A 22,018-nucleotide genomic window follows, 5' to 3' on the forward strand; every position below is an offset into this window, starting at 1 on the left:
TTCCGATACCATGCAATGCCCACGCGCCAAATAACTCCGAGTGAAAGAACAAGAAAGAAAAATACACGATCCCACCATATGCAACCTGGCCTTTTGTCCATGGAGACGCCAAGAAATGTGCAGCAAAAAAAAGAAGTGGTTACATATGAAGTCTGGGCCTCAGAGAGAGAGACGCCGAGTCAAGGATGCGCCTCACTGGGCGTGGATGGCGGAATCATTTGCTTGCGACTTCTTGCGGCTGGTGGCTTCGCCAATCAGACGGCGGCGCTTCTGCTCGTCGATCTCAAAGAAAGAGCTCTCGGCATAACTTTCCTGGCTGCTGGGACGAATACCAAAAGTAGTGGTAGACTTCATCTTCTTCAAGTTCTTGGTTTTGCTGCCGAGACCCATCCGACGAATCTCACTGGCCAGGCGCTCCAGGGCCGAACCGGCAGACTTTGTCTGGGTGGGGCTGGGAGCTGGGAAGTAGGGAAGAGGCTTCTCCTGGGGGGCATCCTCCAAGCTAAGGTTGCTGGTGGAAGAAGCAAAGCTGATACCCGAGTCAACCTTGCGACCCTTGGTACGGTGGGCCGATTGAGGAGATTGAGACTCCTCCAGATAACTCGGCTCATGGATCAACATGCATTCATCAATGATCTCTTGAGCCATTGTCAGATATTTCTCCACGGAATCACGGACAATAGGCCAGCTGGAATCCTCGCCCTCGGGGGCGCCCTGCGAGATAACCGGCTTCAGTATAGCCGTGTTACCGTCCTTGCTGACAGCGTTGATCCAAGTAAAGAACCCGGACCGCTGCACCTTGAGAATATGGTGGGTCAATTGCGAGGTCGGGGTTGGGCTTTTCTCCGAGACCGGCGGGAAAAGAGTGTTAAGCATGGCGACGTGGGCGGCTTTGTTGGTGTGGTCAAGAATCATTTCGTTAAGGAGAGTCCAACGACGCAGGCCGACGTAGATCTGGGTGTACAAAGCTTCCATGTAGCGTCCTTTGCTCTTCATGGTCTCCAGCCAGGACATGACTCCAGGGAAATTCAGGGCCAGCCCGGAGTGAACAGGGTCTTCGACATCGGCACGGCTGATACCTAGACGCTGAATGGCATTGTACATTTCCTTTTTCCAGCGGGCATCAAGGTCCCGCAGGTAGTCCAGGGCAGTCAATGCCTGGGGGAAATCGACCTGGTCGAGGTCGGCAATCCAAACACGGCGCAAAAAGGAAGTGAGGAAAGCCGGGGGCAGGGCGCAGGGCTGCGAGGGCAGGCGAGAGATTTGGTAGATGAGCTGCGAGCGAAAGTCGGCGCTGGCGTCGATGGAATCGTCCGAGCTAGAAGACTTGGAGGAGGCGGAGTTGCGCGGGGAAAAGGCGGACTCCTGGGGACGAGTGGAGTTGGGGTTCTTGGCGGGGTTGCAGTTGATAGTGTACATGGTACGAAGAGGAATCTCATAGGAAGTCGGGTATCGCAGACAGTGATCAAAGATCCAGGTCAGACCACGACCGTTGGGATTGTCCAGAGGTGATTCAGACATGATGGGCAAAGAGTGATGATGGGATTGATGTTATGGAGGAAAGAGTCAAAGAGCGGAATCAAGCATAAAATAGTAACCACAGTGTTTCCAAGCGGGCTGGGAATTCCAACCACTTTGCGTTCTTGGAGTGATGCTGAGCAAGGTATGTAGCAATGAAAACGAAAGTACGCGACACCGGATCAAAAATGAAAGGTCACACTGTGCATAATCCGCCGGGGAATTGGCAAATCAAGTGGCTGAAGTGTCTTGAGAAGAAGTGGTTTTCGATACCCTTGCAGATATGATCTAAGACGCGGCGGAATGATTCGATCTCAAGCAACCTAGGCCAGAGACACGTGAGACAGGGAGAAAAAAGAATGGTTGGAAGACAGAAACAAAGTGGAGAAAAAAAAAAAAGAAGGGATGGCAGGAGTTAGAGGATGGAGAGGGAGGAATGGAGATGAAGAGGGGGAAATCCACGATAATTAAGATCATGGATATCTATGTTCTGGACCACGGGAGTGGAGCTCCATCGAGGTACACAAAGTACGACTCCGACATTCCGGTTCCATGGGTTTCGCCCGTTTCTCAAGATCCACTATGCATCCAGCCGGGATTGAAGAGGAAAAGACCACCGTTGGCTTTCCGTCTTTCCGTCAACTCCACTTTCTCCTGCCGCTAAACCGCTTTACTCCTTCGCTTGTGCCTCATGTGTCCGAATAATGTGCCGATGGATTCATACTCGTGTGCTTGATCCTTAACCCCTCAAATTAATCCTTTGACATCCCTGTCCGGAGTCCGGTAATCAAAGGGAACCAAAAGGGAACCATTTTGAAAACGCCGCACACGCCTCAGACGCCTCACGCGTCCACGCATGATTCCCCCCGGTGGCCAAGGCAAAATTTTCCAGCATTCACCTGATCTACAGTACAAATATAGATCAATTGACATTCGTCGAGGCATAAAACGTCTCTCATTGTGGGGTGGACACGCAATCGGGGGAGCCGAGCCTCGCAACGCCACTGCCACCCCTGCTTAACAAAGCCGTTGGAGGAGTCAACCAAGAAAACTCTGACAGGTATTCCCCAAAAGGACGTTCCAAGGTTCAGCTTGATTATGTGCATCGCTAGGTCATTTTTCTCAAGTGATCGCCCACAATAAACAACCGCAACCAGCAGACTGATCCATGGAACTGAAATGTCATTCCCCGCCCCAATCATCGCAATAATAAGTATCGGTTGTGGGTCGTTTCAGATCCTCTAATTTGATTTGGGGCCACCTCCGTACCCAAATCGACAGGTTCATTCTATGCAGTATGATCGATCTAAGCATTTAATTAACTCGCTACAATCGATTTGGAATGTACTTTTGTAAAGAGAAAAAAAAAAAAAAAAAATCTTCATATCGTGGATTGAACCAGAAACCCCAACTCAGCACCCTCGTGGGGTCTTTCAACAGGACCTTCCCAATCCAGCAGTGGGCCCAGCTCCGCAATGTGTCCAGATCTGATCGTCATTCATTGTTATGGTGATTTAATTTCTTGAGTGGAGACGACCCTGTCAAAAATCACGTTGCCCGACTTGAGCTAATCATCTTAGACGGCGATCATGGCATCATGCTCCTGGAAACCGGGACGGGCTTAATTCCCAAGCGAGATGCTCGAACACCGCGATCGTGGGCTCGAGTTCGATGAGCAGTTCGACTCAGGGGAGGAGGTCCGTGTGATTTTACCTTTGCCTTTGTCTTTGACTTTTGTTTTCGTTTTGATTTTTGCCCTGTCGGAGATTGTTGGCCGAGGCACTCGTGAAACTACAGAGCTGATGCAGAAACTTTTGCCATCTGCCCCGGTGGAAGGATCATCCATTGGGAATTGGACGAGTCCCATTAGTTTATTGATTTTTGGGTCATGTGTTGCCCCGGTCCTGCGGCATAGGTTTGACTTTTGACTTTGACTTTCTCCTTTCTTTTGACCGGATGGCCTCCCTTTTAGGCATCTCGTTCCAATTAATGGGGCCACGGAGATCACGGTGAAGGTGAGGCTACCTTATCGGTATCGCTAGGCTACCGGACACCTGCATAGGCGGCATTCTTGTTTTACGCGCTTGCCCTTGCGAAATCCTCGCGGCAAAGACGTTGCCGTGTCGATCTTTTTAGTCTACAGGTGCCCAAGTGTGGAAACAAAGAAAGACAGATCCAATGAGAAATCAAGTTCTACCTTTACACATCATCCACCTTCTCAATCGAGTACACCTCCAACTCGGCAATCATGGTATGAGCAGGCACGGTCACACAAATTGGGAAGCCGCCGTAGTCCGGATCTTCATTGGGCATCATAGCAAAGATCCCACTGCGCGTCTCATCTCCGTTCAACACCCGCAGCGGACGCAGTTCCCCCGTTTCTTTGTTCACCACCTTTTCCCGGAAGCGCAGAAATCCCGTGAAACTGGTCGTCGGCGATAACGCCCTTGCCCGCACCTGGAACCCCCACCCAATTAACAGAAACCGTGCTTCACCAAGATGGATCACCATCCCAGCACCAAGACCAGGCTTCCCAAAGACAAAGCACCGCTCGATAGTGATCTCATATCCACCCCAGCACCTGACTACGGGCTTCGAGGAGTCAGCACTGCCCCCGTCTCCCGAGATTTCATCAAAGTAGAACCCAACAGAAGAGTCAGGACGAGTCTGCGCCTCAAGCACAAACGGAGATACAGACTGTAGCAGGCCGTAATGCCTAGTGAATGGATTTGTAGCGGGCACTTGCGTGTCAATCCCAAAGGGGGACACACCCATAGCCTGATACGAACCATAAGCCACCCAGATACGTCTCGCACCGTACTCATCACGCCGCTGCTCGGGGATAAACAGTGGCTGATTCCGGTGGCGGTACTTGCGACAGGAACTACTGTAATCATTCAGATAGACATCGGGCGCGATGAAGTCCAATGACGGAGCAAACTGTTGCCAGATATCGAGGACGTTGCTAGTGCCTCCTCCCGACGGGTAATCGCCTGGGTTGCCGCCTCCGCCGACTACAACGGGAAAATCGTTGTCGCCGTCGACGTCTACATAGTTTTGCCAGACGTTTGTGTAAAGTGGGAGTGGATATGCTTGTTTACCAGTTGCAGCGACTTGGTTGACGTATTTGGCGTAGTGATAAGCCATGAAGAGCTCGTCCGTGCGTGGTCCTTGACCAAAGACCTGGGTCCATGTTCCAGATGGGTTCGTTTGTGATTTGAGGTGTGTTAAATTTGCCTTTAGGTCTGTGTGGAGATTATCCCAATCTTGCGCCAGGAAGTGCAGGAGGTCCAGTGGGACTGGTTCATTGAAACGCTTCTCTGCGGCAGCGGATCCGTCTCGAGAATCACCGAGTAGACCTGTCTCATTCTCGACCTGTACCATGAGCACTGTCGAGTGTGCACTGTCCACCTCTTTTAGATGGCTCAGAAAGCGTCCGAATGCCTTTGCGTCTGCCTTCGGACCTTCCTCGTGGAAAATTGATAGGACGTCACCGGTTTGTAGCACGCCGCCGGCTTGTCGCAGCTTTGCTCGAGGGAATCTTTTGGTGTTTGTCTTGACCCATGGCGGGACATAAGTCGAGATGCCGTTCTTGAATGAACCAAACCATAACAGAACAAGATGCAGCCCATGCTTCCTCGCACCTAGGATAACCTTATCTAGCTCGGCGAAGTGGAACTGGTCCTCCACAGGCTCGATATCTTCCCAGGTGACACACCCAAGCACGGTATTGACATTCGTATCAACAAGCTTCTGCCAAACAGAATCCATGAATTCAGCCGAGGTCATAGAAGAGTTCTGCAGCTCAGCAGCAAGGGCGAGGAACGGCTTGCCATGAACGATAAGCTGCGTCGCGGACTCCGTGCTTCGAAGGTGAGGAATTTGGGTAGACAATGTCATTTTGCAATTCAACTCAATACAAATGTTTCTGTTTTCAACCTTTGGAAGACAATAAATAATATAGATTGAGCTGTTATGCCAGACACTCAGTCCACCTCTTTTATATCTGCTCCCTTCTACCCCTCATCGTACCCCGCCGTCGCAACAAGCAGTGGAACCATACAGAATGAAATCTGCCATCAGCAGGGATAGAGATTCCAAGACCACGAACCAGGTTTGATAATGAACGATTGGCCAATATCCCGCGCGGGACTTCCCCTCAAGAAGATGAGGATACCGAGCTGCGGGAATGAACGCTTGCTATTGGCTGATAACCCGCAACATACCATGAGGCGTTTCTCCGCAAATACTTTACCTTATTCGGAAGAAAACCGGGGTAGATGAGCATATGCTACATGCCTGGAGGGTTCAATTCTGAGTTGGGAGACGTATGCTTCATGGTTTAAATAGGGCTTCCTAGCCGACATGGTTGGTCTCTTGGTTAATTCTTTCTACATTGCTGGAAATAGTACTACTACGACTACCTCGATAGATACGTTGACTTATCAAGATGGACGACAGAGAGACTCCCAAGGAAGGTAAGGGTATGGCTAGTCATGTTGAGTTCACAAGCCATGCTCGTGTGGACTTTCCAGAAGTCACCTGGTGGAAGCATCCTGGGCTGCGGAAACTATACATTATGATGCCGATTCTATTCCTCGGTATGTGAGTTCCACTATTTGATGGGTTAATGAGCTAGCTAAGATGTGTGTATCTAGGATCCTCAACAAATGGATATGATGGCTCCCTGCTGAATGGTTTGCAGACCATGACCCCATGGGAAGATTGTAAGTACATCTGGTGATTTACAAGGTTCCAAAGGTTCAAGGCTAACTCTATAGACTTCAACAACCCCAGCGGCTCGACACTAGGTCTTTTCACCGCAATTCAGAACATCGGCGGCTTCTGCTCATTGTTCTTCGGTATCCAGCCCTCTTCCTCTTTGTCGCCCCCAACTGATTGGAGATCACAGCATCATACACGGCCGACATTTTCGGGCGCAAAAAGGGAGTAGCCATTGGACTGGTAATTATCTTTGTTGGAGCTGTCATCCAGGTTGTCCCATCCGTCAACTCCAATATGTTCCTGGCAGGAAGATTCCTTGTGGGTCTGGGGTAAATTGACCTTTTCGTACAGGGTGACCTAGGCACTAACATTCTTAGGTCCAACATAAGTCAGGCATCCGCACCGCTGCTTATCACGGAACTGGCCCATCCTCAACACCGCGGGAGATTGACAACCATGTATAATACACTGTGGTATGTGGGGGCGATCGTTGCGGCCTGGACTGTCTTTGGCACAATCAAGTATACATCGGAAGCAGCTTGGAGGATTCCCGTCGGTATGCAAGCGGCCATGCCGGCTATCCAGTTCTTCGGCATATGGTTTGTTCCTGAAAGCCCTCGTTGGCTTTGTGCGAAGGACCGCCCGGAGGAGGCGTTCGAGGTTTTAGTCAAAGTAAGTTCTTGAGTTTTATAGCAGTGACCAGTCTGATAACCAGTGATCTTGGCAGTATCACGCGAATGGAGATAGACAAGACCCATTCTGTGCATTTGAATTCCAAGAGATCCAGGACACTATTCGCTTGGAAAAGGAAAATACAGACAATGGGTGGATGGTGCTAGTTCAGACCCCTGGTAATCGCAAACGTCTATTCCTCATTGTCCTCACTGGGTTCTTCTCGCAGTGCTCCGGTAATGGTTTAGTGTCGTACTACATTCACGACATCTTGAAATCCGTCGGGATCGAGTCCTCATATGACCAGTCAATGATCAATGGTGCTCTCACGGTATGGTGTTTTTTGATCGCAATCGGCACTTCGGCTTTTCTTGTGGATCTTCTCGGCAGACGAATGTTGTTCATGATCGCTGGCGTTGGAATGTTGATAAGCTTCAGCATCTGGACTGGGTATAATGCCTTCCCCAGCTGAAGTGAGATATGGCTAACTCAGATGCAGATGTTCGGCAGTATATGAGAAAACAGGTGATCACAGTGCTGGGAGTGCAGTCATTGCTATGATCTTTCTCTTTTATGGGGCAGCCGGGTTCGCGTGGCCTGGTCTGACGGTCGCATATACTGCTGAGATTCTTCCCTTCAACATCCGAGCCAAAGGTCTTACTGTCGCAATGGCCGTTACGGCGGCATCGTCGGTGTTCAATCAATACGTTAATCCAATAGGCCTGGAGTCGCTGCAGTGGCGCTTTTATTTCGTGTATATTGCCATCTTGGTGATTGAGTGTTTCTGCATTTGGTTTTTCTTTGTGGAGACAAAAGGTCCGACTTTGGAGGAAATCGCAGCACTCTTTGATGGGGAGAATGCCAACGTGGCTGGTAATGAGCTGACGCTCCGACCAGAAACAAAGTCTGTGAATCCTTGAAGGACTGGGTATCCAATCTGATCATTTTTAACGTTCTGGGCGAAGCATTGACAGAGCATCACTGGCGAATTTTCCACGTTCTTTCAACTCGACGGTGGCTAGCTGTCCTACCTCACCTTCTATGGGTAAAGCATGCTGCAGGAGGAATTTGACTATCCATCTGTCCACTGTATATGTCTTGTCCATAGTTCGCATACAAACTTTTTGAAATGTAAATAATCGCTCCATCTGTATTGCATTAGCTCTTGCCAAGTTGAACCAGATAAATTTTGCTGCAGTCTCACCATCAAATCAACGCCAGGCCAGTATTGTTTCAGCTTGAGCAGAGTCTCAAAGTTATTGAACAGTCTCTTTCTAACATCAAGTTGCTCAGCCTGATTCCCGAATAAGAGGGTGTGGAGCAACGCAGATGATGATACCACAGTCATATGTGCCACGATGAGATAGACCGCTTCACAGTCCGGGGTCTCTTGAGAAGATCTCAGCAGGTCACTGAAAGATGTCGCATGATATTTGCAGCGAGCTACAAACATTGTTCGATTCACATTCGGAGAGGCTTTGACGTCAAAGTATGGGAAATATAGAAGGGTTGCATAGTGGTGGTATCCTAGATGGAGAGCCACGAACGCTCGTCCAAGACCTATCTGAGCATGTAGCCTCAAGTTTTCGGATGTGAATTGTAAAGTGGGTGGAAGGTCGTGGACAAAATGCTCGAATTTTTGTGCCAGATTTTGGGTTATTATTTCTGCTGTTCCTTCCTCCAACAAGCCGTTTGCTAACTTCTGGTGAAGATCTTGAATATGGCCGAAGATTCGAGCAAGAATCACCATATGGCCCCAAAGACCAGGCCCTGAATGAGAAATACTTCCAACTTTTTGCCCTGATTTCAATGACCAAAATTCAGTTTCAGCCATTGGTAAGCGATGTTGATCATCATGGAACTGTCTGGGCAAATTGAGCCCTGCAGAGGACCACTGGTCGATCATATACAAGGACCACCAAGTTCTAACCTTGATCTCCTGAGTAATGCTATCTTCTGTCGTATTTGACTCTGGTAAATGAAGAATGTGTGCCATGCGAAATGCAATGCCTATTTATGTAGAAGTTAGTCGCTGGTCTGGGAGAATAATGGCCAACTCACCAAAGAAAATGCCCTCTGTTGCAGACTGTGCTTCAGCGCCGCACAGATTACCGACCAATATACTCGCATGGATGTTATCCAAACATGGAACATCAATGTTCATCTTTAGAAGATGTTTGGCTTTCGAGAAGAATATATCTGCCTTCTGACGCACCGTTTCCTCATCAGACAACCTTCCAGGGTTATTCAGTGGGCACCCATTTGTTGGTCGGGGGGATTCATTTCTCGGTCACTTACCGGGCTGCAAGTGCCATAATTCCATATAGTACCGCCATCGGAAGCGACCCATTGCGTACTCGCTCTTTCAGTAGCGCTGGGTGAAACAGGGTATGCGGTTTGTCATGAATGCAACTCAAGTAAAGATCGACCAGTCGATCTCGAACATCATCTGTCAAGCCCGGAACTTCCAAAGAGTGGATATCACTGTCATCTGCAGGGACTGGTAAAATAGTTCTCTGCGGCTTCTGTTTTTGTTCTGTGAGGGAACAGGGTTTGTTCAGCCTAAGGCACTGTTGACAGGACTTCCCCGCTTTTTCCGCTGTGCACCTGCGCTTGCCGACTCGACAATGTCGACAAGATTTGGATATTTTCATCCTGGACACAAGGTCGGTTCAGGAAGATAAGTAGTTTAGAGTCTGGTGTCAAGGAGATTTGATGTATAATGTCGGCCACTTATGTCCCATGTGGGGTCTCGGCTATTTGCACTTTATCCGATTGATTCCCGATCGAAGATACCCTTCAAACTTCGCTTTGCTATGACTTCTACTCCTGTTTGAAGCTCGAAGTCTGTTTTATGTTTATCATCTTGGCCCGTCTCAGATAAGAGTTTCACGACCTGCAGGAAACTGGCGTTGAGTATCATGGCTGAACAGTATGTTGCGGGAGCGAGATGCGGTATTTTCAGGAAGAGGGATAGAAGCAATATTGAGACTCTTCTGTATCTCAAGTAGGAAGGGGAAAGAGCAAGGGTACAAAAGGGGATTGTTGAACGGGTGCAGCGATATAACCAAGTATGACTTGTCTGATAGGCACATTCGTACTGTAACAATCCGCTTGTTTTCGGTTGCTTTCCATATCATTATCTTACCCACAAGCCTACCTAAGCTCTTTATTTCTATTAAATGGGGAAATGGTGGGTGATAACAGCAGCTACTCCATAAGAATACTGTATTGTAGTGACAACTATTATCAACATGCTCTACAGTGGTGCCAAAACCAGCCCAGTCGCAACTTACAATGTCTGGTCTATCTCAAGACTCGCTACGTTCCAGACCTTACAAGACATAGTTCTGAAAAGAATCAAACTCATGCATGAAAAAAAAGATTGAATACACAGTAACGCACTTGACAGACATTTATACTATATCGAGAATATTTCTTCGAAACCAAAACAGAGTAAAACAATGAAACAGTCTTGACAAATAATGCCTTCTACGTTTTGCTGCCTTTTTCTCGGAGTTGTCTTTAGATCTGGCTTGCCTTATCACTCAGTAGAGTCATTTCCTCAATCACAAGACAAACAAAAACGAAAGCTTTATACTCTGATCCTGATTATTCCGTGAAAGAGACATTTGGAAGGGGACTATTGAGTAGGAGGCCTCTAAGAAGTTTCGAGTGGACTGCGAGATTGAACGCCGACTCTCTTGGCATCCCGGCACTGCTTGCAGCTCTTTGTGATGGGCCCTCCGGTCTGGAGAGGTTGGAACTGGTCGATTGGCCACTCCTTAAAGCAAGATTGGCACTTTTTTGAGGAGGGTTGTGCAGGGTCAGCAGCTTTTGCTGGGCGCTCGCGGCGACCTGTAGCAACCATTTTCTTGGCATTCGCAGTTCGGCACTGCTGGCAGGTCTTTGTTTCGGGCCCTCCGCATTGAGCAGACTGAAATTGGTCCAGTGGCCATTCCTGCCGACACCGCTTGCATGTCTTTGAGGTGCGGTCTGCGGGGTCAGCAGTAGGCTCTTCAACAGGAGGCTTTTCAGCGGCCTCGCGGGCTCTTGTCGCTGGCCGCTCCCATCCATTAGGTACCTCACGTTTCCCCGTTGTCTTTTTGGGCTCATCTGGTGATACCTTTGCCTTTTTTGACTGTTTTGCAGGTGGATCAGGAGCGGGCTTTTTAGCAAATCTTCCACGTTCCCCACGAGCTTGAGCAGACTTATGCTTCGGTAAATCCCGGGACTTTTCTGTTGATTCCGTGGGCTTTGTCTTCTTTGCAGGCGGTCCAGGAGCGGGCTCGGTAAGAGCTGGCTCACGAGCGCGCTTCCGAGGCTTGTGAACAGGCTCACGGTAACCCTCCGGGGGAGACTCAGAAAGTAATGGCAGGGGGTGCTCAGCCCCAGCCTTAGGGAGCGGGTCATCAATATACATATCATCCGCTTTCTGTCTGTATCTAGGACCTTCAGGGCTGTTGGGCAGAATAGGAGGCCCCAAAAACCACTGCTGGGGACCGTACTCAGTAACAGGCCCAGGAGCTGCCTTCGGAAGTTTTATACGCTGAGTGACTGAACCCGCCTTGGGAGTCCCAAGCACTGGAGGAAGGGTAGGTCTAGCTGGAGGAAGACCAGCTCTAGGACCAGCCCTAGGACCAAGTGAATTGGCTATCCGAGGCCGGCCCCGGCTCGACATGCGTTCTTTTCTCTTGGCATATTCAGGCTTGCCTATAAGGTCCAAAGACCTACCTTCAAGAGGAGGTGTGGAGGCTGAAATCCATTCAAGATCAAACCGCATTTGAAGTATTGTTGTGTCTTCTTCCTCATCTTCAGTATACCAAGTCACAACTCGAGAGATTTTAAATCTTCCTGGACATGCCCCCAAAATCATGTAGACCACAACTCTACCCATATATGTTCCGAGTAAGGCTCTATATTCCGATGAGCCATGTCTCCATTCTTGCGGCTGCAAATATGTTTCTCGGTCGGGTTCGTCTTCGGTTGGGAGAAGGTTCAACTCCTGGTAGATCCTGGCAACAAATCTGAGGTCACTCGGGTTGGCTACTTTAGAGTAATAGATAGACTTTAGGGACCCCATTCCAAGACAAAGATATTTGTATACGACCGCCATGATCTCCGACGTATGAAGTCCCCTTCTACCTCGATATCGGAACATAAAGTATATGCATAGGATACCTTGTGTGACGTACAGTTGCCAATTATTCGACTGTTGGGGCTGACCCGGAGCCTGTACTGGCTGCGTTACCTCCACAAACTTTGCTTTGATGTCAACGTTACTAATGAGACCCGATCTTTGAGCATCCCGTGCAACATTCGGTGGTAGGGTCAGATCTAACGGTTCGTGGTTACAAAGCCGGACAACGTCATCTGCCACAATCTCGATAGGTTGAACAGGACAGGGATCCCCTGGGGTATCAGCGTGCTCAAGCCACCTCTGGAATCTAAAGCCCCTTCTTTCACGCCTGCCCCACCTGTCCATCCGACCTGGGCGTGGCTCATCGTCGGGGAAGGAAGAATCGGTCATCGGCTCATCCAACGGGTTCAGTGATAAAACTCCATCCTCGTCTGGAATGGGGCCTTCCGTAGATCCTGTAGCTGGTGCAGCGCTGCCTGCACTAGAATTTGTCGAACGGCCATTTCTGGACTCTGCACTCGGTGTGAAAGGTCCAAGTTCCAAAGGGTCGAAAGGGTCAAGGGGCTCTTCCGGCGGAGGTGGACTTTCGTGATCCGGAAGACATTCCTCGTCATCGTCACGCCGACCACCCATTATGCTTTAGGATACTGTATAGATTGTGGGGTAAATATGATTCAAAATGCTATATACACGAGAGTGCTAGCACCTACGTTGCCTTTATATTTCGATTACGAAAGGAGTCCTCAAAATTAGTATATTTAGAACATTAATGCCAAGGTCATATAATGAAGGTGCAGTAGGTGTTTCCAATGGTCAGAAATAGTAGCATTGACTTCAAAGACTTCCATTCTGATGTTGTACTAAGACTAACTGACTCAGGCATTCAATTGATGATAGCGGCAGCTGAAATAACAAAGCAGCCCAGGGTTGGGATAACCTTTGTTAAATTGACGAACATCGCCTCTTCATTGACATCAAACATGGAACTTAAAAGCCTCGCTCATGAGTGTCAAAGTGTAAAAGTCTAACACTAGTGTGGGAATAAAGATTTTGATGTTGATCCTGTCTTGGTTTCGGGATCTAAATCTGTTTCAACAATGCAGTCGAGTCTGCATGACCCAAGCCTCATTCCAAGCCCACTCATTCTTTGTTACAAGTTTTGGGGGAACATTTTCACATTTCGTAGGAGGAGCTTCATTTCTCACTGAGGATCCCAACCAAAGTGCAAAAAGCACTGTTTCAACTTCTACTAGTGCCTTCAGATTGGCTTGTTATGGCGAATCTTTGCGGAGGCTTTTGCTCTAACGAGTGACTCAGCAATATGGTTGTGGGTTCATTTGTTATCACTGCATTCTCATAGCTGCCAGGTCATACTTCAAATGAAAATTCGATGGTAGAATTCAATGTGAAAGAAGCATTAATAGAGATATAGGCATAGGCACAAGATACATGGTGATTCTAGGGATGTATATGAGTGGACCCACTTTTCGGCGCTACCACTAGCGCGATATACCGCCCGGCAGAAAAAGAGTGATAAGATCACCAGTCCACAACATTATCCCATCAAACAGCTTTAAGATGGGTAAAGGACCGTTGGAGCGACAGCTCCAGTTTGAAAAGCAGAACAAAGATCTTGTCAAGCTACCAAAATGTGTGTATTTATTTCACCACAGACCCTGCATTCAGCTTGGACACTAACCGCCGGCTTATAGACGCGAAAGTTGAAAAACGCCCTATCAACCACCCCCCAGTTGCCTCTCCTTATGCAGGAACCTCTGTGCCAAAGATTGTCTATGTCTCGACTAGTACACCCTTCATGAGTGCCGTGAAGCGCGTCCAGAAACTCCTTCGCCATGCCGAGAAACGCGCAACAGCCAACATCGATCTTGGAGACACGCGCAAAACAGAGCAGCAGAAGCTTGCGGAGTTGACCAAGGCCGCGGATAAGCGAGAAGAGATTTTTTTAAAGGCTACGGGGAGAGCAATTGAGAAGGCACTCAAAGTGGGCAAATGGTTCGAGGAGAAGGAAACCGAGTATGTGGTCCGTGTGACTACCGGCAGTGTGCTTGCGGTTGATGATATTGTCGAGGATGAGGAAAAGAAGAAGCTGGAGATGCAAAAGGAGCAGCAACAATCGAAAGACGAGTCGCTTCCTGAAAAGCAGGACCACGAAACCTCCAAAGCCGCTGCGAAGAAACGAAAGCGCCAGGCCCCTGCTGTATCCGATGATGCTGAACTTCCTGAGTCGCGCACCCGTTGGGTCAAATCGGTTGAGGTTGCCGTGAGTCTCAAATGAAGAGACACAAAGAGCCGACACGCATACTACCACTGTATGACTATATCTTGTAACGATACTGTTAGGACGATCACAACCGTCCAACTGAAGAACCCCGACTCGAACAGCCTATCAGAAGCCATACAGCCTTGATTCTCATAGGTGCTTCAGGCTAAGACCTGCCAGCTAAGCTCAAGACCAGTTCAGACACAGCTCCCCAGTTCGCCCATGACACAGCCGAGACACCCCGATGGTGACTTGAAGAGTCGACGCTCTTGCCGGTTCTGGCTCATGATGGATGAGATCAATGAGAAACATGAGACACCGGGCCCTCATGTCAGTCTGAGGATATCCTCGAAGGTCTATCAAACCTTGTTGGGCATTGATATTCTCCGATGAGCAATGTTCTTATGAATAGCTTTCCCAATTCAAATCTACCTTGAAAGAATCAGACTCCTCCCTAGGAGTGACAATCAAACAAGGGTATCTGAAATAAAAACAATGCGAAATCAAGTAGTTGCCATTCTTATTTCTTGGATACATACCACAGTCTGAGCTATCTCACATTGATACCTCTTCACCATCATCATTCAAAGCAGCTCGGCTACAACATTTGAACCCTCGACCTCGGAGGCAGGGGGGCTTCCAAGGAGCTCTGCTTTCCCCGGATGATCCCCAGGCAGCTTCACCCGCCTTCTAGCCGATGGTCCATGCGGCTCACCAGGACCCTGCAAAGCATAGCTATTCCGTCTCTTTCGCCTTTGCATCACTATGACCACAAAAACTACAATGAAAATCAAACCTCCAACGCCAGCACCGACACCAATCCCAGCCTTCGCTCCTGTGGATAGAGAAGAGCTCGATACCGAAGTGGCGCTAGGCGCTGCTGTACTTGTAGCTTTCCCAATTGTCGTTGAACCGGAAGTTGACGTAGGTGAGACCGTTAGATCAGTGGTCTGGTACATCAACTGGAACAGCGGAGCATTGACTCTAACAATGTCAACCGTCACAATTGACACGGATGCAGAAACAGAAGCAGAGTCCAACGCCGTCAAAGGGACAGTCAGATAAGAGAACCCATTACTCGTCCCTGAAGAGCAGTATACAGCCGGGAATGAACCAGTCGAATAATCCGAGTAACACGTCTGAGCACTTTCAGTCCCATCCCAATTATATACACAAACAAAACCACTAGACCAGATTAGTTCTACTTGACCCTAAATGCGAGATCAAACATACCTCGGACAACATCCCACCGCAGTCTCAGATGAGACTAACGGATATTGGAACGAGTACTCCGTTATTCCTCCATGCGTCGCATAACAAGCAGCGGAGTATCCTGTCGGACATGAGATACCCGGCGAATAGAATCCCCCGCCATTGAACGCTTTTCCCGTCAGGTACTCGTCATTCGATTGCGGGGGCCAGCAGGCGGGATTTTCCTGGACTCCTTGACTATTGAAAGTGTTCGTGCTGCATGCCTGGGCCTGCCAGGCTGTTGAGCAGGTTTGGCAGTCTAGGACTGCTATAGCGCAGGAGGACGGGTAGATGAAAGCGGTTGTAAAGGGGCCGATATTCGAGCGCGTGGATGTTCATGCAGACATAATGGAGGTTCTTTTTATGCGAGTGCGCTGGTGTCACCCGTGTGGAATGGAACTATATAGCTACTAGAGCAGTGGAATCGGTGATTATTGAGAGCAATGCCTTGGTCTTGGGAACTTGCCTTCACGGTGATGTTGGTACAGCCGAACAAATTCCCCCCAGGAGGAATGAGTATATGGGGTAAGTACTAACCTCACCTTCCGCTGCAACGGTAAACAGAGTTCAGCTCGCTAGATCTAATACGTGCTAGGAGTCCAGCCGCGACCTGGTGAATCTAGTGGAAAGTCTAAATCTAGGTATACGAAGTCCGCACGCCACGCTACTGGATGCCTGAGGGGAGTATTCTAGCATACCACGGGTGATGTCCTCTCGATAGGATTGTTACTCTGTATTAAAAATATCAACACCAACTTCCATGGAAAGTTGTCATAGCCACAGGGAATAAGTGATATGGACACCGAAACCTAATACATACAACCCGAGATACAATATGGGTAAAATGGACAAAGAAGTAATAATATACACCTCCTACTTTGGAACACAGACCCAACTGCAGCCAAAGCGTTTGAACGGCAACGGGCGAAGCTTCTCACCCGAAGCCCGCGCAAGCTTCATGCCCTTTTCATAAGGCGTGCAATCCCACCACTCGAGCCATTCCGTCCGAGGAATGATATATTCCTTCTGACATATGGAGCACTGCTGACCACCTGCTGCGCGTATTTTTTTCACCTGCTGCATCAATGGGATCACCAAAGCAGGGAACTCTGCTAGCTCTTCATCGGTGACGTGCTCGAGGTCTGGAAGTTTGCATACAGCTCGGAGTGCGACTTCGCGCAAGGAGGGAGCGGTAGGGACCGGGTCCGATGATGGAATCATCATATTTGAGACTAGGTTCTCTTCAATTGGTCGCCCTTCCATGTCCAGCCGTGTAGTTGGGCCGGTAGCCACATGAATGGTAGTCCATGCCTCAGCTGGAGGAGAATCCTCGTAAATGTCAAATCGAGGGGTTTCAAGGGTAATTTCTGGTTCATCTTGTTCAGAGTCGTATTCGTCGTAAGGTTGGTCTGTGGTCTTCTTTTCGGGTTCGCGATGCCATTTAGCAATGGTGGCTTCTTCAATTGAAGGGAATGGGTTGGGATATGCGGTCATGTGTTTCAGCTCGCCATGCTGGAGTAGGCGTAGGAGCTCCCATGGCAAATAAGTCAGTCTGTTCACAGAAACATTCAAAACCTCCAACTCCTTTAGTTTCTGAACTGTGTAGGGGATTTCGTGGAGTTCATTGTTCCGCACACTGAGGACTTTTAGGCCGCTCAGCTCAAACAACTCATTGTGGAGTTCATTTAGAGAGTTTCCAGGAAGGTAGATACTGAGAAAAGGCTGTAGCGAAGAATAAGCATTTTCAGACAAGGGGGCCTGCTCTACGGAAGGCAACTTCGTCAGATGTTGTAGAGGCCGGAATAGACCTGACGGGATAATTCTGAGGTTAAAGTTCCTGGACACAATGTTAATATCAGACTAAACCAAAGCACCATTTCAGGATCAGATTAAAGAAGGAAACATACCCAAGATCAACAATATCCTCCCCTTTCTCTAAACAATCATTCACCACAGACCTCGCGAACCGCTGTTCCTCCGACTCGTGGGGTCCCTTCAAAATTGGCAAAGGAAGAACCGGCGGTGCAGCCTTGCCACTGGGAAGCAATACCAAAGGGCCCTGGGCAGGCTTCCCCTGAGCCTTCGGATCAAGCACCGTCTTCAGGAGATCCTCGCCCCAAGGACCATCCTCGGATGGAAAAAGCGAATCAGCACCCGACTCATCACTCCCCATCCAAACACCACTATCGACATTGCGCTTCTCCTTGAAGTCCCCCCTTTTCCTCTTCGAATCAATCACCTGTTCCCCCCACCACGTTCCACGATATCGTCTCTTCCGTCCAGCCCCCATTGCAGGCGCATGATAATTCTCTAATCCCGACGCGGGGATATCGTCGCTGGAGAATAACGCTGGATCACTAGATGGCTGACTGGAGCGGTCATCGAAGCGCGAAAGCCGACGCGCTTTACGGAATGATGGTGCAAGCGACGTGGCGGGGGAACCGCTTGCGTTTGCGCGGGCGGGCGATCGGTGCCGGATGCGCCGCGGCGGGTGGGAGGGGAATCTCGTTGTCCATTGCGAGAGTGATTGTCGCGGGGCAGACGAGTCGCACCTCGGTTCCCTCTTAGGTCATACAGAGGTGAACAATGCGTTGGAGCTTTGGGGGGTTGCGACGCGTTGTGGAGCCCGTGTGGAGGCGGGTGTCAACAACGCGCGATCAATCCGCGATAAGTATGAAAGATAAAGAGAATCCCGAATCAACTCAAATGAGCTATTTAATTTGAAGGAGATGTTCTGAAAGAGAAAAGTTATATATATATATAGAAGAACGGATTCGCGTAAGATAAGATCAGATCTAACGGCCCAAAACGGGTATCACGCGTGGGCGCACGGCCATTGAGTTTATCAGTCGACCTCGGAGCTCGCGGCAGTCAGATCGGAATGTTGGAATGTTCGATCGGCATGATCTTCGTCACGTCAACTCTATACACTTAGTGATATTATTGGGCATGGATATAAAGATGGTCTTCACGATCCCCAGTTTTGCGCCCTGGATCCTAATTATATCACAGTAAGGAATATATGGGCGCGTAGACACGTGGATAGGCGGATAGGTTGATAAGATGGTAAATATTTATTTTGGAAGTATATGGTATATACGGGGAAAAAAGAGTTTCATATGGCGCCAAGGGGATGGGTCCAGGTTTCAGCTTCTGAACAGGCGTGTTGTTGATGTGCCAGAGTAAGATAACTCCGGTTCAAACACACCCTTGCTGATGATATCCCGGAACACAATTCCCCATACACAAATATGAACAAAAGAATTGAACAATGGGGTTGACAGAAGAAGACATCAAATCGTGTCCAGAAAAATTCGTTAAAAGGGGGTATTTGAAGTGCATAAAACCGTTTCCTCTCCGAATGAGGTTCTCCAGTGAACCATGAGCCGTAAAAATAAAAATTTGAAGTGAAGAATCGAAAATAGAAGTCCAATAAAAGGTAACCCCGGCTCTGCTGGAGACAACGGCGAAGAGTAGAGTCACCGAGCAATCACAGAGTCAAACCAAATGGTTGTGGAAGTTATCACAACTCAAGGGCTGCTGAGGTCGTTCCCGGTGCTCTTTGATGCGTATAGGCGATTATAGGGCCGCGCCCATAATCAGCGCAAAGGATCCAGCGACTAGAGCAGCGGGCATACCAACGGCCACGTTAACAGCACCGCCAGTCTTGGTGGCGGAGGTAGCAGCGGCGGTCTTGGTAGCAGATTGGACAAGAGGAGTGGAGGTCATAGTGGCCATGCTAGAGCTGGGGGTGATGCTAGCGCTAGCGCTAGCGCTAGCACTAGGAGTGGCAGTGACCGAGTGGACGCGAACCAGCGTCTTGGTGATGGTCATTGTTGAGGTTGAGGTAGTCGTATCCTCTGCGACAGCGAACTGGGCTGCAGCCAGGCAGAGGAACGAAGTGACAAAAGCCTTAATCTGCATTTTGTCGAATTGGGATTGATATTGACAAGAAAAGTTTTCGTCTGAGAGAATTGAAGTCGTACACAGCAAGGTGTGATCGATTGAGATGATAATCCACGAGTTAAAGATGGATTGCAGAGGTGTGATGACCGTTACTGAGGCAAGTACGAATTTGCAGCGGTTCCGGGTGAGAGATTGACTTTGAGCGCAAAGGATTGGGACTCAAAGGGATATAGGGTAAAGATCGTGGGATAGAGCGCGGCTCAAATGGGGCCAGATGGCATAAACGAGGGACTTGGGTAAAGAATGACTGGGGGTGAGGAAGTTTGCAAGGTGCCTAAGAAGGAAGAAGGAGGAAAGTATGACAGGGTGCGGTATGCCAGACCTAAATACGAAGGCTAACCTGGGGAAGGGGCCATTTGGGCACTGTGGCGCCAAGTTAGATTTTTCTATTGTTTTGTTCTGGATGGACTGACGATCCTATTGGATCAACGGGGCACGCGAGTCTGGGACTATCCGAAATAGGGCGGTCCAAAATCGAACTATGGGGCCTAAGCAATCAAAAAACCCTAATTACCGTGACTAGCGTCAGGCACAGTAGGGTCTGGATCGGTGGAGTGGCACGGACTCCCCCATGCGAGGGATTTGGGGGATGCAAATTCCAATCTGCGTCGCGTCATAGGGGAGCTATTGAATGCAGTATCACTTGTTGACGGTCTGAGGGTGTAGACGTGGAGCACAATGTGGGCGGTCCTAAGTTGTCGGGTCCGAGGAACAAAACGGTGTGCAATTTATTTATCCTTTGGAGGCTTACTCTCCACTATTCAGAGGGAGGAAAAGCCCGAAAGAATTCCCCCTAAAGGGTAAAGGGATGTCATAGGTGATGTTGCAGCCCTAAATCCGAAATAAGCAGTTCAATGGACCATTTCCAGGCCAACAATGATTGACCCAGACGGACTCCCGGAGTAAAATAAAATAACAAAATAAAAATAGAGGAATTAAACCTCTGCATGTTTGGGACATGTTTCCGTAAGCGCTGATCCTAAAATGAGGATGTTCTCTATGCATCTGAGGCAGACCGTGTTTTCAAAATTGCCTGTGTTACCCCTGGCGTCATGAATGCAGGAACGGAAAACACGGATCTCCTCCGGACTGGAAATTTGTGATTCGCTACTCTGGCTTTGTTCTCATCACCTGCACCCTCGATGTGGATTGGCTAGCCACGGGTTTAGCCGAGATTGGCTGTAGAGTTTGTCGCTCTTAGCCTGGATTGGGGGGCGACCCGAAAGTCCTCCCCTACGAGCACGAGGCGGACTTTTCCCATGTTGTGAAAGGTTGGCTTGGCAAAATCCACAGAGCGAAACGGGAAATTAAGAAATTGGGGCTCTCGGAGTGACTTTCGTGCCTGTTCCTGGCGGGATCCATGGAACCTTTTTCGAGCCATATTCCACCAGATATGGATCGGCCTTTTCACCTTCCTTTCACAGCGAGTTAGTGATTTGGATACACGGATGAAGAGAGTGTGGGGGGAGCGAGAACTTGACCGATCATCCCGTCCAAAGTTTGGCCTGACTCTAATTGGCTTGATCTCCTTGCAGAACACGTTCGTTCATCTGGGGGAACACATGTTCTTGGGCATACACATCCTTGTCGATGTGGCATAATGCGGTTGGATTGTATGCGCTCTGCTTGATGGGTCCAATCGGCCACCTCGGCAGATGTTAAGCAGAGAAGGGGTGAATGTTGCCAGGCCCCGTTTGCAAAAGTGACGATCGGTGGTATCACCGCTCCGTGGACCGCTTTTCCGCATTCTTCATATAAACAACCAGGACAAGACAGGAAGAGCTCCAATTCATTGGGCTTTTGAAATGATATATTTGGATCTGTAGAGACTTGACTTGACTTGAAGCGCTGTAGAATTTGTAAAATGAGAATAGAAGTGAAGCCACTGAGGAAGCCTATGTTATAGGTTCGTAGAGCAGTGTACCTAAATATATTTTTGTGCCAAGTATCGACCTCAACCCTGAAAGCTTGAACTTCTGAAGTTGGGCCTCTTCTTGAATAAGCCAACTAGTTTATATCAATGATGCCCGACTTGGGCAGGAGAACTAGAAGTTGAAATGTCTACAGAATAAGTTGATATATATGCTCGATGAATTGGCATTTACCTCCGGGAACAACAATATACCGACTACATCTATGTACCTCGGTAGATGTGGAGTTTGACAACTCAATCTTGAAAGGACAATGACATCAGATGTCTACTGTGCGACTGCAATCTTGGCGTACATAATGATACTGTGGAACATATGTATAATGTGTCCCAGCGTAATGTGTAGAGTAATGGTACATGAATTGCGCTGATCGAGGCCGGTTGGGCAGACCCTGAACTATGGTCGCATGAAGTGATTTCTTCAAAATTATATCTCAGAAAGTCAGGCCATCAAACAGCAAGGATACCATTACAACGAAGTCTGGGTTGCTGGACACCCACCAAACAAGGTAGCATACCCCAGACCCGACCGGTA

At 48.9% G+C, this 22,018-nt stretch overlaps 9 protein-coding genes across 9 annotated transcripts; 3 read left to right on the forward strand and 6 right to left on the reverse strand.

The window, feature by feature from the left end:
- Nucleotides 1-192: 192 nt before the first annotated feature.
- On the reverse strand, nucleotides 193-1,521 carry N7503_003058 (uncharacterized protein; the record flags this gene model as incomplete). Its single annotated transcript, XM_057062605.1, has 1 exon — nucleotides 193-1,521. The coding sequence occupies one exon, from the start codon at nucleotides 1,519-1,521 to the stop codon at nucleotides 193-195; it is 1,329 nt and encodes a 442-aa protein (XP_056923520.1).
- Nucleotides 1,522-3,717: 2,196 nt separating this feature from the next.
- On the reverse strand, nucleotides 3,718-5,418 carry N7503_003059 (putative beta-galactosidase; the record flags this gene model as incomplete). The annotated part of the gene is made up of 1 exon (XM_057062606.1): nucleotides 3,718-5,418. One exon carries the CDS (start codon nucleotides 5,416-5,418, stop codon nucleotides 3,718-3,720), a length of 1,701 nt encoding a protein of 566 aa, XP_056923521.1.
- Nucleotides 5,419-5,968: 550 nt separating this feature from the next.
- On the forward strand, nucleotides 5,969-7,835 carry N7503_003060 (sugar porter family MFS transporter; the record flags this gene model as incomplete). The annotated part of the gene is made up of 7 exons (XM_057062607.1): nucleotides 5,969-6,119; nucleotides 6,177-6,245; nucleotides 6,300-6,380; nucleotides 6,431-6,572; nucleotides 6,621-6,915; nucleotides 6,971-7,365; nucleotides 7,415-7,835. 7 exons carry the CDS (start codon nucleotides 5,969-5,971, stop codon nucleotides 7,833-7,835), a joined length of 1,554 nt encoding a protein of 517 aa, XP_056923522.1.
- Nucleotides 7,836-7,862: 27 nt separating this feature from the next.
- Nucleotides 7,863-9,273, reverse strand: N7503_003061 (fungal specific transcription factor domain-containing protein; the record flags this gene model as incomplete). The annotated part of the gene is made up of 4 exons (XM_057062608.1): nucleotides 9,214-9,273; nucleotides 8,977-9,149; nucleotides 8,120-8,925; nucleotides 7,863-7,970 (listed from the first exon to the last, which is right to left on the reverse strand). The coding sequence occupies exons 1-4, from the start codon at nucleotides 9,249-9,251 to the stop codon at nucleotides 7,863-7,865; spliced, it is 1,125 nt and encodes a 374-aa protein (XP_056923523.1). The 5' UTR covers nucleotides 9,252-9,273.
- A 1,303-nt stretch (nucleotides 9,274-10,576) lies between these two features.
- Nucleotides 10,577-12,688, reverse strand: N7503_003062 (uncharacterized protein; the record flags this gene model as incomplete). The annotated part of the gene is made up of 1 exon (XM_057062609.1): nucleotides 10,577-12,688. One exon carries the CDS (start codon nucleotides 12,686-12,688, stop codon nucleotides 10,577-10,579), a length of 2,112 nt encoding a protein of 703 aa, XP_056923524.1.
- Nucleotides 12,689-13,633: 945 nt separating this feature from the next.
- On the forward strand, nucleotides 13,634-14,351 carry N7503_003063 (ribonuclease P subunit p20 family protein; the record flags this gene model as incomplete). Its single annotated transcript, XM_057062610.1, has 2 exons — nucleotides 13,634-13,706; nucleotides 13,768-14,351. 2 exons carry the CDS (start codon nucleotides 13,634-13,636, stop codon nucleotides 14,349-14,351), a joined length of 657 nt encoding a protein of 218 aa, XP_056923525.1.
- A 750-nt stretch (nucleotides 14,352-15,101) lies between these two features.
- On the forward strand, nucleotides 15,102-15,401 carry N7503_003064 (uncharacterized protein; the record flags this gene model as incomplete). The annotated part of the gene is made up of 1 exon (XM_057062611.1): nucleotides 15,102-15,401. One exon carries the CDS (start codon nucleotides 15,102-15,104, stop codon nucleotides 15,399-15,401), a length of 300 nt encoding a protein of 99 aa, XP_056923526.1.
- Nucleotides 15,402-16,460: 1,059 nt separating this feature from the next.
- On the reverse strand, nucleotides 16,461-18,150 carry N7503_003065 (leucine-rich repeat domain-containing protein; the record flags this gene model as incomplete). The annotated part of the gene is made up of 2 exons (XM_057062612.1): nucleotides 16,461-17,424; nucleotides 17,495-18,150. Coding segments are annotated over 2 exons (1,620 nt in total), but the record flags the coding sequence as incomplete, so codon positions are not given.
- A 1,016-nt stretch (nucleotides 18,151-19,166) lies between these two features.
- Nucleotides 19,167-19,511, reverse strand: N7503_003066 (uncharacterized protein; the record flags this gene model as incomplete). The annotated part of the gene is made up of 1 exon (XM_057062613.1): nucleotides 19,167-19,511. The coding sequence occupies one exon, from the start codon at nucleotides 19,509-19,511 to the stop codon at nucleotides 19,167-19,169; it is 345 nt and encodes a 114-aa protein (XP_056923528.1).
- Between the last annotated feature and the right edge of the window lie 2,507 nt (nucleotides 19,512-22,018).

The sequence above is a fragment of the Penicillium pulvis genome (assembly GCF_028828015.1).
Source record: "Penicillium pulvis strain IBT 33274 chromosome Unknown contig_1_segment0_segment0, whole genome shotgun sequence".
In the NCBI taxonomy this organism is placed as follows: Eukaryota; Fungi; Ascomycota; class Eurotiomycetes; order Eurotiales; family Aspergillaceae; genus Penicillium; species Penicillium pulvis.